At 36.8% G+C, this 14,043-nt stretch overlaps 1 protein-coding gene across 1 annotated transcript in view; it reads right to left on the bottom strand.

The window, feature by feature from the left end:
* The window catches only part of grm2a (glutamate receptor, metabotropic 2a), a 69,646-nt gene that overhangs the window by 12,023 nt on the left and 43,580 nt on the right, over positions 1 to 14,043 (bottom strand). The window contains exon 4 of the mRNA XM_038279977.1: positions 2,326 to 3,163. Within this exon, the coding sequence (XP_038135905.1) occupies positions 2,326 to 3,163 (838 nt within the window). The remainder of the gene's footprint in view (positions 1 to 2,325; positions 3,164 to 14,043) is intronic.

Raw genomic sequence — 14,043 nt, 5'->3', positions numbered from 1 at the left:
ATTCTGTATGAATATAATTGCATAATGTTCAAGGGGTTATTTTCATTTATATTGTCATTTTATGAATACATGTTTACATCAAACAGATGGTGTTGTCTAATACACATATAGAAGTTAGTGGTCCACCTGTTTTTACCTTAGAGTGCTGTGATACCTCTTGGGGCTGACTAATTTAAGGGCTTTAATCCACTTCAAAGCCCCTAGATAATCGAATCCTTTGGGTATGTTATTTTCATTCTTTTTTTAGAAATTGTGAAGAGCAGAAAAGCACAGCTGGATAAGAGCACACTACCTCCTCCTTTATTTTTCATCACTGAAAATGTCAGTATTTCCATAAATTGAAGGATAACTCAAAGCTCTTACATTAAGAAGTGAGAGCATTTGAAAAGGTAATATTATCAATTGTCATATGATGAAGAGCTGATGCGAACAGTTACACATTTCTTGCTTTATTCACAGCAGGGAAAAAGTGTTATTTTCTCAATGACTAAAAGGGTTAACGTTATGGTTTCCTGTCACATGTATAAAAAAAACACCTTCAAAGGTATGAAGGAAATGAGAGAGAAAATGTTATATTTACCTACCTAATCATTACAAAATGATCTGCAGTAGCAGAAGAGGGGAATCATATATATATATATATATATATATATATATATATATATATATATATATATATATATATATATATATATTAGTCCAATTAATAAACTATTGTAGTCTAATTTAGCATCTGTAAATTAGACTTGAAGAGAATGAATTAAATTATGTAGAATTTGAAATATATACGGTGAACATGAAACTGACATGTTAGAATAATTGATCACAATTAGGCTTCCTTAAAAATTTGTTAACCTTTGTACGGTACATACTGGATATACCCAAACTCTAAGTATTTTTAGTATTGATCAAAAGTTATTACCTTTTCAGACTTTATTGTTATATTCTAAGAGTCCCTTTGTTTTTTCATTTACAGTATTGAACTTCTATTATATATCAAACATTATTTGATTTGTAATTTCTCATGGTTTCAGTATAACCTTGAAGCAAATCGTAATTTATGACAGACTGCTGTCACAAAATTTCAAGATGTCCAGATTCCTTGCTTAGTTTTCTTTTCATTATCTCGGTATTAGTTTTCTTACTTTTTTGGTTTTGGGGACCTTTATGTCTTAATGGTGCAAAGATCCCTTTTAAATTACCAAATAAGCAAAAACATCTGCAAATAGCCTGGAAAGCTTTCAGAAAACAGGGAGTAAAATTACACAACACTACTATAAAGAATAATATAAAAGATGCAAGATGCTTTTGCTAATTACTATATACTAATTGGACATAACATTAAGATCACAGCCAGGTTGAATGATTAACTGATTATTCCTTAATAAGTGGTCTGTTACTTGGTGAAATACATGAGTATAAGGAGGCAGAAGAACACTTTTTCTCCCAAAGTCACAATGTTATAAAACGGGAAAATACCCAAGTGTAACATTTGGAGTGTATGCCCACATCACTAAGTCAGAGCATCTCTAGAACCATTGCGTTTGTTGGGTTGTTCCTGGTCTGCATCTAATAATATCTATCAAAACCGGTCCCAAAAAGGAACAGTGGAGAAACAGTAATGCATCCTCCAATCCAGAAGAAATACTTCTGTAGCTTCTGTATGTATTAAACTGCAATGCACAAATGTTTCCCCGCTGATGGATGTCCACCAAAGAAAGAACCAACATTGGACATTCAAGCATCAGAACTGGACCCCCTGGCAATGTAAGAAGGAGGCTGTCTCTGATGAATCATGTTTTCTGTTACATCATGTGGATAACCAGGGGTATATGCGTCACTTACAAGATAAGTCAAGGGGTGGAGGCAGTGTGAGGCTTTGGGCAGAACCTTGGGTCCTATCATTTGTATTAATTGTACTTTGACAAGTACCAGCTACATAAACATAATTGTAGACAATGAACACCCAGTCATAGAAACAGCATTACCAGATGACCCAGGCTTCTTTAATCAGGATAATACACTGTGCCACAAAGCAAAATAGTTCTGGAAGGATTTGAGGTGTTAATCTTGCTTCCATATCACCTGAATGTCCTTCTAATCAAGCATGTAGTTGGAAGTGCTATATAAACATGGCCAATTCATGGAGGCCCCACCTTACCAGTTAAGGATCATAACTACCATAACAGATCAGTTTGACCACAAAGGGAATCAAAGTACTAATATGAAGATGGTTATTATTTCATGTCTGATTATGTTTAACATGCAAATACAGTATTTACAATCCCTTTTTTTAAGTAGAATGTTTACTAAAATTTAACTCACCATCAAACTTGACTTTGAGGATGTAGTCTCTGTAAAACTTTCGTCCATTTCCAGGTTTGAGAGCATCACACACCTTGGTGGAGTTAGGGCACAAGGCTTGTCTCATGTTGTGCAAGGCAGTAGCCATGGCATAGACAGCATTTATTACAAACATGATCTTAGATTCTGGCTGAAATGGAATTTCACGGAGTGAGTGTTTTCCACAAAGCAGATCATGTAGACTGCACTGGAATTGGTTTTCCCAAAATTCTCTAAACCAAGGATTTCTGGTGTTGTTATATGGATGCAGAGAAGTGAAGTATTGGTTAAAGATGGGGATTTGATAGGAAGCCAGTTCAATGGTAAATGCTCCATCTGCCACAGCTTCACTTCCTCTCACCACACTCTCCTGTGCGCCCCAGCCATCACTAGCCACCCAGGTGAAGCTGACGTTCATGCGATTAGCCGCTACCAGCAGTTCCCGAGCATCCTCGCTGCGAGTGAACAGGATGACCACTTTGGCGTTAGACTTCTGCTGAAGGGAGCGGATGACGTTCTCATAACTCCAGCGGCTCATCGATCGGCTCACCTTGGCTGATGTGGCGATACAAATTTGTCGAGCACGAGCTTCTTGCTGAAAGGCATCAATGCCAGTCTCACCATAGTCCCCTTCTGAGGCCACAGTTGATACGTAGGTCCAATTGAAATAACGCAGGATCTCTGCCATGGCTTTGGCCTGGTAGAAGTCAGGGGGCACGGTGCGAGCAAAGTAGTCATAGCGAGTCTTGTCACTCAGCTTGGCACTTGTGGAAGCATAGCTGATTTGTGGAATTTGGAAAAGTCGCAGGAGGTTTGCCACCTATAATAAAAGTAAAACAAAACATTATATGAGGCCTTTACAATATTTTTACAATTAGTACTGTAAGTAACAATGCTTTATAAAGGTTTTCTTGCAATGTTATACATTTTGGAATGGTCAACAGTAATGTTTACTGTTTTTACATTATAAGAAAAAATAAAGTAGTGCAACAATGTAAAATCTATCTAAATGGTTCATTCTTTTTTTTCTTTCTTTTTTTTTTTTACCAAGAAAATCTAAAAATCTGGGAGTTTAGTTCTGTTCAGCAGTCCTAACTTAATGCTTTGTGGAAAAACCATTAAACTTAAATCAGAGCAACAAGTCAGAGTATGTCTTCACCAGATTTGCACCTCTGCATAGCAGTCTGTTTATGAATAGTGAGGCAAATGTATTTACATATGACTTTTCAGTTGCTTGACAATTATCTGAGAAGAAAAAAAAATTTTTTTGCATAAAGACATCACATATAATGAAAGAATAAAATGAATTTAAAAAATCATTTATTATATTTGAAAAATATAATAATATAAAATATAAAAGTAATTTATGATAAAATATTTAAAAGTTGGACTACAAACTTAAATAATTATAACTTTAAGTAATTTAAGTAATAATTGTTAAGTTAAAACAGTCAAAGGTAATTTTAGACAAATATGTTTTAATCTAAATGTAAAGCAACTTATCAACGGTTTTATAGTAACATAGAAGTTTAAAGCTGGATGCAAAGTAGATTTGAGCCAGAAGACCTGCGAAGTGTGAGTCATTCATACACTGAGAACAAGTCAGCAATGTATTTTGGTGCTAAGATATTCTGAGACTAATAGACTAACAGCAGTATTTTAAAGCTATTCTCTGAGAACACCTTTTTTTTCCCCAGCGTTTTATTGTCATTACACTGTCACAAGTACAGAGCAATGAAATTAACTCTCTGCATTTAACCCATCCCCTTAGGGAGTGTGGCGCTAGGGGAGTAGTGTGGAGTTAAGGGTCTTTGCTCAGGGACCCGGGGTGGCAGTCTGTGGGAGTGGGGCTTGACTAAGAACCTCAGAGTTCCAAGCAAAATGGCCTAACCACGAGGCCGCCAGTTCCCAAAGCAGGCATTAATGTGAATGGTCTTGCCTAAAGACTCACACTGGCAGCTCAGTCCACTGCAGCTGTTTGATTAACTTTTTAAGCTGACCTCATGCGACTTTTGAAAATCCCACAAATAAGCTATATTTCCAGAACTGCCAAGATGAGTAACAATACTTGCTGCATTGCTCGCACTGTCCCCCTGATTCTACCAGGCCAAAGCCATTTCAGGATTCCTGTCTCACTTCATTTGGACCTATGTATCTACTGTGTCATTTGTATACTATTAACACTTATTAACACTAACTGTTATGTAAAGTTATGTTGCAAATCGTATTTTTGAGACATGTGGACAGAACTGAATTCTTTCAGTGGCGAAAATTTCCATAACTCCTTTTTTTTAAATTGTTCTGGTAAAAAAAAATCATTGCATTAAATACAAATCATTTATGGAGAGAAAAAAGCTTTTGAAGTCAAAACATTTTCCTGTTATGACCTTAAGTGTTACAGTTTTTTCTTTTTGACCTGAACTACTACTTCAAACTGTGTACATTTTTTGAATGTTGTACGTGTACTGTAGTATTGGGTACAAGTGAGCGTTTTAAAGCAATGCAATCACGAAGACAGCTAAGTGATTTGAAAGCGTTATTGAAGTCCAGTCATTGCTATTTCATTACTTGTCAGTTCACTCCGAAATCATCTTTTTTTTGGTAGAAAAAAAAAGAAACTGTATGAATGGATGTCTTATTATGCTGCTTACATGTTCCATGGATTACCTTGACAATTTACTGGAAATTAGTTGAAATCCTGCTACTCTATCTATAAACACTGTGTTAATAAACACCTGTTTGGGCCCTTTGCTGAGTTTGCAAGTTTCTTAGAATGGACAACAAAAATAAAGCCTGATTTTCATGACTATAAAAGTTTGTAAAAAATATTAAATACAATAAAATTGTTTTTAAAAAATCTGCATCATTTGGCCAGTGATATACAATGATTTGATATTGGTTTTGTATCAGTCACATGACCTACTAGCTATTGGAAAAGCATGTAAAGCATGTAAAACATGTAAAGTAAACAAATTCGAATTCGACAAGAAGGACTATTCCTTTTCTTTGTGTCAACACGTCACAGACATGAAAGTACATTTTTTTCAGGTGTTCAGTTCAGATATTAATTGGTAGTCTGCATGTAAAGCACTATATGTGGGAGAAGGGTTTTCCACTGTAATGACTGGGTTTGCTCTACGCGCCATGTTTGTGGTGCTGCAAGTACAAGTGTGCTGCTATCATTTACTGCTGAGACTGTGACCACCACGTGCATAGCTGTCTTGAACGCTCCAACCCTGCTGAACGATCCTCTGCCTTAGTGTGTTACACCGCGGGCAACTTTTTTTTTTCCCAAAGACTCTATGTGGATGGATATAAGGCTCTGAAGCTAAAAGAATTGTACTTCAATAGATCTTACTACCTGCTTAAAAAAATCTTGCATTCTATAAAAATATCAAATACAAACAATATACCTAAAGGAACAAACATGACAGTGATGCCCATAAAACACGTATACAATTATAACCCTTATATCCTCTCAATGGTGTAGCTGCTTGATTCACTAATGTCTTTGTCACTTTACTGATTCTAGGATCAGCAGAGTGACAGAAGCTAATTTTGTGAATTTTGAACTCTGTACTGACACAGTGTATAGAAGTCTCAGCTCCGTCTGTATGAATTACCAAAAAGGAGCAGTGCTGGCTGAAAAAGCAAATCATTACAGCTGCAAGTTGTCGAGACAGTTGTGTGGAAAAAGGATGATGACACACATTTGCAATGTTTCATTATGTTGCAGGGAAGTATTTCAAGGTCAGGATTATTTGGAAGATCAATGAAACACATGACTGATTATTTCAAATGAGTTCAAAAATTGGTTTCCCCCCTGAGTGTTTCAGGTCAGCAGGAGAAGGACTGATTATGCAGCCAGGTTAATAATTACTTTTCTGTGTGATAATTATTTTCTTTCCTTAAATTAGTTTGACAGTCTTTCTAAGCTTGTGGAGCACCGTCTGACAATCGTTCTGATTTCTGCTCCGATCTTCCCCTTCCAAGTGGTCTGATTATCTGAGAGATAATCCTGCCATGTGTGCTGTATAAGAGGGACTGGATTTGGTCAGGAGTGCACAAATTGGAGAATCCAACAAGTTGGATTGTTTTAATCTAATATCCTACCTTGTGTGGTGCTCCCTCTGAGGACAAACAAAATCGCAACATTCGATAATCATCTTTCCAAGAGAGCAAAACATCTCAAGTCTCCTCCTATAGTGTCTTTAATTCAGTGTAAGCCATGTCGCTGTAAGCTTAAAAATTGCCATTTTCCACTTAAATGAATTAACTCAAATAAAAAGTAAAGTTGATTAAAAAAAAATATAAATAACAATTTTCATTGTAACTCTGTTTTGCTATTCGCTCACTTTTTACTTATACTTGTTTGTATCCGTGAAATAATAGTGTGATTTTCTACCCATACCTAAATGAACTAAACAACTTCTTTGGAATGTTTGAGGCACTAAAAAGTACTCCAGCGGCGAAAGCCGTTCCACATCAGGGGGAGGAGGCACTCAACCTTGACATAGCTGAAGTGAGGAAAACTCTGAGGAGTCAACCCAAGAAAGGCCCCAGGCCGCAATAACATACCTGGGCAGGTGTACAAGTAGTGTGCAGATCAGCTGGCTGGTTTCCACACAGCATTCTTCAAGTCTACCACCATCTTTCTGGTCACAAAAAAGGCTCAGGTCACCTCATTCAATGACTACCAACCTGTTGCACTATGACGAGTCCTATCATGATGAAGTGCTACAAAAGGCTGGTTAAACAGCACATCGTCTCCAGTCTCCCCACAACATTCGCCCTGTTCCAGTTTGCCTACCGACGGAACCGCTCCACTGGAGACGGCATCTCCACTTCTCTCCATCTGAACCTGGCAAACATGGAGGAGAAGAACACCCACGTGCGGATGCTTTTCCTGGACTTCAGTTCAACCAACTTTCAACACCATCATCCCACAGCATCTGATAGGAAAACTGGAACAGCTGGGCTTCAATACACCCCTCTGCAATTGACTGCTAGACTTCCTCACCAACAGATCTCAGTCGGTCCGGGTCAACTCTGATGTCATCACCCTAAGCACAGGCTTCCCTCAGGGCTGCATCTTTAGCCCCCTGCTTTTCACCCTGATGACACATGACTGCATTCCCAGGTTCACCACCAATCACATCGGGAAGTTTGCAGTCGACACCACATTGGTGGGCCTCATCAAAGACAACAACGGACTACAGAAAGGAGGTGGAGCAGCTGATAGACTGGTGCAGAGACGACAACTTGATCCTGGATGTGGAGAAAATGAAGGAGATCATCGTTGAATTTAGGAAGAATTGGCCTAACTACGCTCCACTGCTTATCAACAGATCAGCTGTAGAGGTGGTCAGCAGCACCAAGTTCCTGGAGGTGCACATCACAGACAATCCCACCTGGGCTGTAAACACCACCTCACTGGTCAAAAGAGCACAAAACCGTATGTACTTCCTGCGAAGGATGAGGAGGAAGTACATGCCCCGACGCATCCTCGCGGCCTTCTACAGAAGCACAATAGAGAGCGTTCTGACCGTCTGTCCACTGTGTGGTGTGAAAGCTGCAGTGCCGCAGACTGGAAGAAGGTGAGGAGAGAAGTGAGAACAACAGAGAAGATCATCAGGGCTCCTTTTTCCTCCATAAAAGACATTTCATCCCAGCGCTGCGAGTCCCGAGCCCAGCGGCGTAGGAAGCGGGGGGGACGGGGGGGACATGTCCCCCCCAATATAAAAGCCAGGTGGATATGTCCCCCCCAAAAAATTGTACCGCAAAATATTAGATTTTGACATTTTTTAACTAGCGTGGTTTTATTTTGAAGGCGCAGCATAGCGTTACGTCAGTGTACTCCCCCTCCCCTCTCTGAACTGCTGAGTGAGAGTGAAGGGAGGGAAACAGCGATACAGAAGTCAGAAACTTGTGAAAGAGGTAAAATGGTCTGTCGGGATGCTGCCTATTTAAAACGTCTTTGTTGTCAAAAAAAAAAAAAGTTAACTGATTTTTTAATTTTTTTTTAGTTTAACATGGGTAAAAAAGTAAGAATTCTGACTTTTCTCAGAATTCTGACTTTAATCTCAGAATTCTGACTTTTTTCTTCTGACTTTTTTCTCAGAATTCTGACTTTAATCTCAGAATTCTGACTTTAATCTCAGAATTCTGACTTTTTTCCTCAAAATTCTGACTTTAATCTCAGAATTCTGACTTTTTTCTCAGAAATCTGACAGATGATTAATATTTCTAATCAATTTACAGTGTTTTTTTTTTTTTTTTTTTTTTTTGGGGGGGGGGGTACTATACAGATATATAAAAACAAGAAGGTCTAACTAAAAAAATAACCAGAATATATGTTTAGAGTAAAGATTTACTACTTGTACACAAGCACACAATTTCAAATCTGCTGAGCTTGCTGTGCAAGAAAATGTAAAATATACGTATAAAGAAATATAACAGGAAGTACTGCTAAAACAAACTAAATGTTAAATAATGTAGATATTGGTTTAAAAAATTCTTCAGATTTGGAAATTTGGAAGGAATACATAATTTTGAAATTAATAAACAAATCTGGTAAAAAATAAATAAATAAAAAATAAAAGTTGCACTTTTTTACTTGAGGAATTTGTTGAATAACTTCATAATTATGAGTTTAACTAGTTGGAGGTAATGCTACACTTCTCTGCTTCCTGTCCTGCTCATAAAAGGTAAACATTATAAACCCACCATTCATTTTCTACACTATTTGGAAAATACAACACAAATGTAATATAACAAAAGTATGTTTAAAAACAAACATGTTAGCATCAAGCCATAGCCATGTCTGTTTTAGAGACTAGCTCTCTTGTTTTAATGACCTTCTGCTCCTCCATTTATAAGGGGGACCCCTCGGGCACATCAAAAGTTGCCTAATTCTGTAATTTTTCACCAATATGTCACTGGCCATCTCAAACAACTCACATCTTTATCAGTGAAGCTGAATGCTCCACATCTCTACCTTCATGGTGCCCATCTACATTAAGATCCAAAATTCTGAGATTAAAGTCAGAATTCTGAGAAAGAAGTCAGATTTATGAGATTAAAGTCAGAATTCTGTGAAAAAAAGTCAGAATTCTGAGAAAAAAGTCAGAATTCTGACTTTTTTCCTGTATTATACTGAAATAAAATTTAAAAATCACTTAACTTTTTTCAGTGGCCCTAATCCTCTTCCGTAGTCTTGGGCTGATCACTCATCCAATATTTAACTGCTAACTTTCTCTAGATGTTTGCCACGCTAGCCAAAATGTAATTTTTTTTATATATCTCATTTCAGTACAATGCCACCACCAACTAAAAGGCTTAAACAGCAGTAGGACTTACTCAGATTTTAAAAAAAGAGAAACGTCAGTGTGAGTAACAGTCACCTTACACAACTTGTGTTGAAATTAGCCCGGTCTGGGATTTTTTATTTTTTGTGTGGTTTTGATTCGCCGAAATGGACAGATGTTATACCTGCCGCGCTCCTGATCGTTAGTTAAAACCACAGGGAGAATTAATTTTAATTCTTAGCAGCGAACTGCTGCACAACCACTAATTAACCAACTAATTAACTTCTGCACCTTTATTTCCTCAAATAAACTGCTGGCTCCTCTTTTTAGACTATAAACAGATTAACACAACATTGACAACTCTGTAGTTTTCTCTGTTCTGTACTGCAAATTGGAATTAAAGACGCCATTTCTACCAAAGGTCGGGACAGACTGGCGCACCAGCACCTCCTGACCCCACTAAGGGACAGGGTGTACAGAAAATGGAAGGATAGATGGATTTCTACCAAAGATTTAGAATGCGTTTTTGAACCAGATGCTTCAAAGCGCCCTGTCCATAATTCTTCACCACACTGTCAGCTCCCTCTGTCAGTCAATCTATATAAATTCATTTTTGACCATTATTGCAAGTTTGACAAAATAAAACATATCAAACTTTGCACTTCTGTGGCCTACTGAATTGTTTTTAATCCAACTGAAATATTTGATTTTCTAGTGCGTATGCGGACACTAAATATGCCAAGGGCTGAAGCCCTTGAAAGACATCTCCCTTTGCTTAATAAAAGACTCCAGTCATTTTGTTTGGTGATATGCTCACATCTTATGAACAAATGCATTATGTAAATTTTAAATGCATTATTTTTGCAAGACACATTTATAAAGGAATAAAGTAAAAGATTAAATAGCCTTTTTTTAAAGTAGTGTACTTAAGACATGTTTCTGTTGAATATTTACGAATCTCAGATTTCCGACATGTGTCCCCCCCAATTGTAAACATATTCCTACGCCCTTGCCCGAGCCCGCAACATTATAAATGGAAATGTCTTCAGAGGTGTACTGAACAAAATTTCTTTTTGTATACACCCTTTGTGTACAAAATAAGATAAAGTTTGTCTAAGTCTATCTTTACTGCAGGTAGGGCACCAACCCAGAACTTTGATCTGTACAAGTTACTAAAACAGTACAAACTTGGAATCATATAAAGTGATGTATTTGTCATGTGGCTTGAAAGGACACACTGTATGACCAAATCTGCTTTTTTATTCTCATGTTTGGGGGTCTCTTGAGTTGTCAGCTAGGGATATCAGGAGGTCCCAATTCTAAGTGAATTTGGCCATGGGAAGCATCCGCTTCCTGGTCCTAGCTGCTTTTTACCTAACAGCACTATTTGTATGCAATTCATACAGCCGTGGCTTAAGTTTTCCTACCAATTTATGGTATTCAGATCGAGCCCTTGATGCACAAAGCCACTCACGCTGAACACTGCAGCCATCCTGGTCAAAATACGACTCCTGCTGCAGAAATGGCGCTGGAGAGAATAGATGCTCTCGTGGGTTCATGTCCTTTGGGCATTCTAGGGCAAAAACTGTTCCGCCATGTTATTTATCCTAGTCAAGGGAGCACAATTTAGTAGGTTTGGCTCATGAAATTCAGGAACTTAATTCAGGGATGATGCTGCATCTAGGCAATCTTCCTTCCTGTGGAAACCCTAATTGCATTGCACCTTTCTGACATGAGTATTAACATTAGTTTTAATTATTTGGGTTCCTTGTGTTGTTTGAAAACAGACACACCATAGGTAATGTGAGATTCTACCATTAACCCAGAAGTAACATTTTCTAGACCTGCTAATCAGTATACAGGAAATAGATGATTCAGTTGAATTTATAAAAGTAAACTTTGCAAACATATTTTTCAACATCACTCATGATGGGGTGTGATCATGGGCACTCTCTCTGGGAAACCTAATTATCTCTTCCATGAAAATCTGAACATCCACATTACAGTGCCCAGGGCTTTTTGTGTCTCTTAGAATGAATATGTGCTGGCCACAACCACATTTGAGGAATGATACCATCTATTTCTGGTCAGTCAGCCAGCAAATTAAAATTTTCCTGAAATCTTCTTCATTAAAAAACTTATGTCTAACTTTAGTTAATTTACTGAAAGGCTGCAATTGTTTTATCGTAAATAAAAAATGAAAGTATATGACATACAAAAATTTCTTCTTTGAAACAATTAAATAAAAACTGTTGTTGTTGGGCAGATATTGTTAATCTTTCTTTAAGTACTGGGGACATGTACATTCACAGTATGATACTAATACTGCTCTTTACAGATAAAAAAAAAAACTAAAAAAACAAAGGGTGGAACATTTAACAAAAAGGGTTAGACAAATTAAAAGGTTTGCTTTAAATCTTATTTTCTAAAACATAGAATAACATTTCTGACCTAAAAGGAGGGCTTGAAACACATAATACGCTGATCGTGGACTGAATAGTATCACTTGGAAAAGATGGAATAAAAAGTGTTATATTATCAAATTTATTTTTTGTAATTTGGTCTCACTGTTTTTTTTTTTTTTAGGTGAGAATTTAAACCTTTATTATGTTTAACAGTAATGAGACGATGCCTGTTTGAAGTCTTGCATTCTGGTCACGGATAGTCCTAAAGATGGTCAAGATTGAGCAGATTCTCAGAAGATCTTTAGTCCCCTGTGTACATTGTTTTCAAACACTTTGTCTTCACAGAGAAAGGGATTGTGTGGAGGTGTGCAGAACAGTTCTGATGCTTTATAGAAATAGCCACTGGGAAAAAGGGTCATATTTTTTCTGATTCTGAACTCAGTATTATGGCTGAACAAACATCTGCAGTATTGAAAACAACAGCTGACTAAAAGAAGAGGATATAAAGGACGAGTTCTTGAAATCTGAAAATTATCTAAACTCATTCCTAATGAGATTTGATTAAAGGTATAGTTTGAGAAAGATTATGAGGTACTATTGGGTTGAAATGTGTTAATGAGCGCAGAATGTTATCCAGTTTTATCTGGATTATTGAAGGAGGTGTGATGTTTAAGAACATAATTTTAGAGGATATTTAGTTACAGTTAAAGAAAATAGTTTGATAGAATGTGGGAAAAAATACAAATTATGAAATTATAAAATACAACGCTTTTAGTTGATTCACTCATTACAAAAGTGAGTATGGGACATTAATAACAACCCAACGGAGCAGCCATCAAACCTGGGTCAGGCACGACACCCTAGAGTAGCAATTTCAGACCCAGCAGAAAGTATAGAGTAATCTACGAACAAATTATTCTGCCCTATTATTATAATGGGACTGAAAAATCTAATAATGTTGAAAAACAGCTGTGACTGGGATTAAAAACTTCTGCGACAAGAAAAACAAAGAACTCATGATTTGTTCCATTAATCTAGTGTCAAATATCTTTGACAATATTCTAACAATTTTAGAAGAGCGCCCAACCTTGGAAAACTCATCACACACTTTGGAGCCATGGATGACATTATTAGGAAAAAAGTTGAAGAATTGAAGGAGGATTTTGTTCATCTGCTGAATAAAATTAAATGTCTTAGTATTAGGTTGTTTGTCTGCAGAGCAATTGGACTTATTAAATGCAGATATGATACATTTTGAGACGCCTGATGATGCTGTACGTAAACAAGTTTTGTAAAGTTTGGCTTTGACATTTTTCAGGGCAGTTGCAATACACATTTTGGAGTCCATGTGATCCCTTGGAAATAAAAGTGAACAATTGGGAACTCTTTCAAGCTGCCAAACCAAACCATTCCATCTATAAATGTACATCCAAATGATGTTGTCAGTCAAGTATCCTAAGACATTCTGAAGAAACAAACTGTGGAGATATGAAAGATTCCACAGTTCAACACAAACATAAAATTTGGACTGATAAATTGCTTTATGACAGCATAAATGCAATTTTCTTAAAAAATAAAGATACAATACATCTTTGATTTGATCCTTTTTGCATGGTTTTCATTGTTGGGTATAAAAGTAAGACATACCAGATCAAAATGTCCCGATATTCATTTATGTAAACCAGCTCTTGTTCATTTACTCCAAAACACTGAAGGAATATTTTGACACTCCTGGATCTGTAAAAACACATCCATTTGGCTTTATCAGATTTAAGAAAAAGTTTCGGTTTCAACCAAAAACATTGGAGAGAAACTTTTTTTTTTTCCAAGGTGGTATGGTTTTAGTAGAAGTGGATTCAGGGCAATGAATAACTGTGTCATCTGCATAGAAACGCAAGTGTTTCTCCATATTTTTACTATTGTGTGATATGTTGCCCTACTGTAAATTAAGCAAAAATAGGTTAAGTTAAAAACTTGAAAAGTTAAGT

Source organism: Cyprinodon tularosa, unplaced genomic scaffold (genome assembly GCF_016077235.1).
Source record: "Cyprinodon tularosa strain WSP-4 unplaced genomic scaffold, ASM1607723v1 ctg154, whole genome shotgun sequence".
In the NCBI taxonomy this organism is placed as follows: domain Eukaryota; kingdom Metazoa; phylum Chordata; class Actinopteri; order Cyprinodontiformes; family Cyprinodontidae; genus Cyprinodon; species Cyprinodon tularosa.
This window is presented reverse-complemented; position numbering and strand designations above follow the sequence as displayed.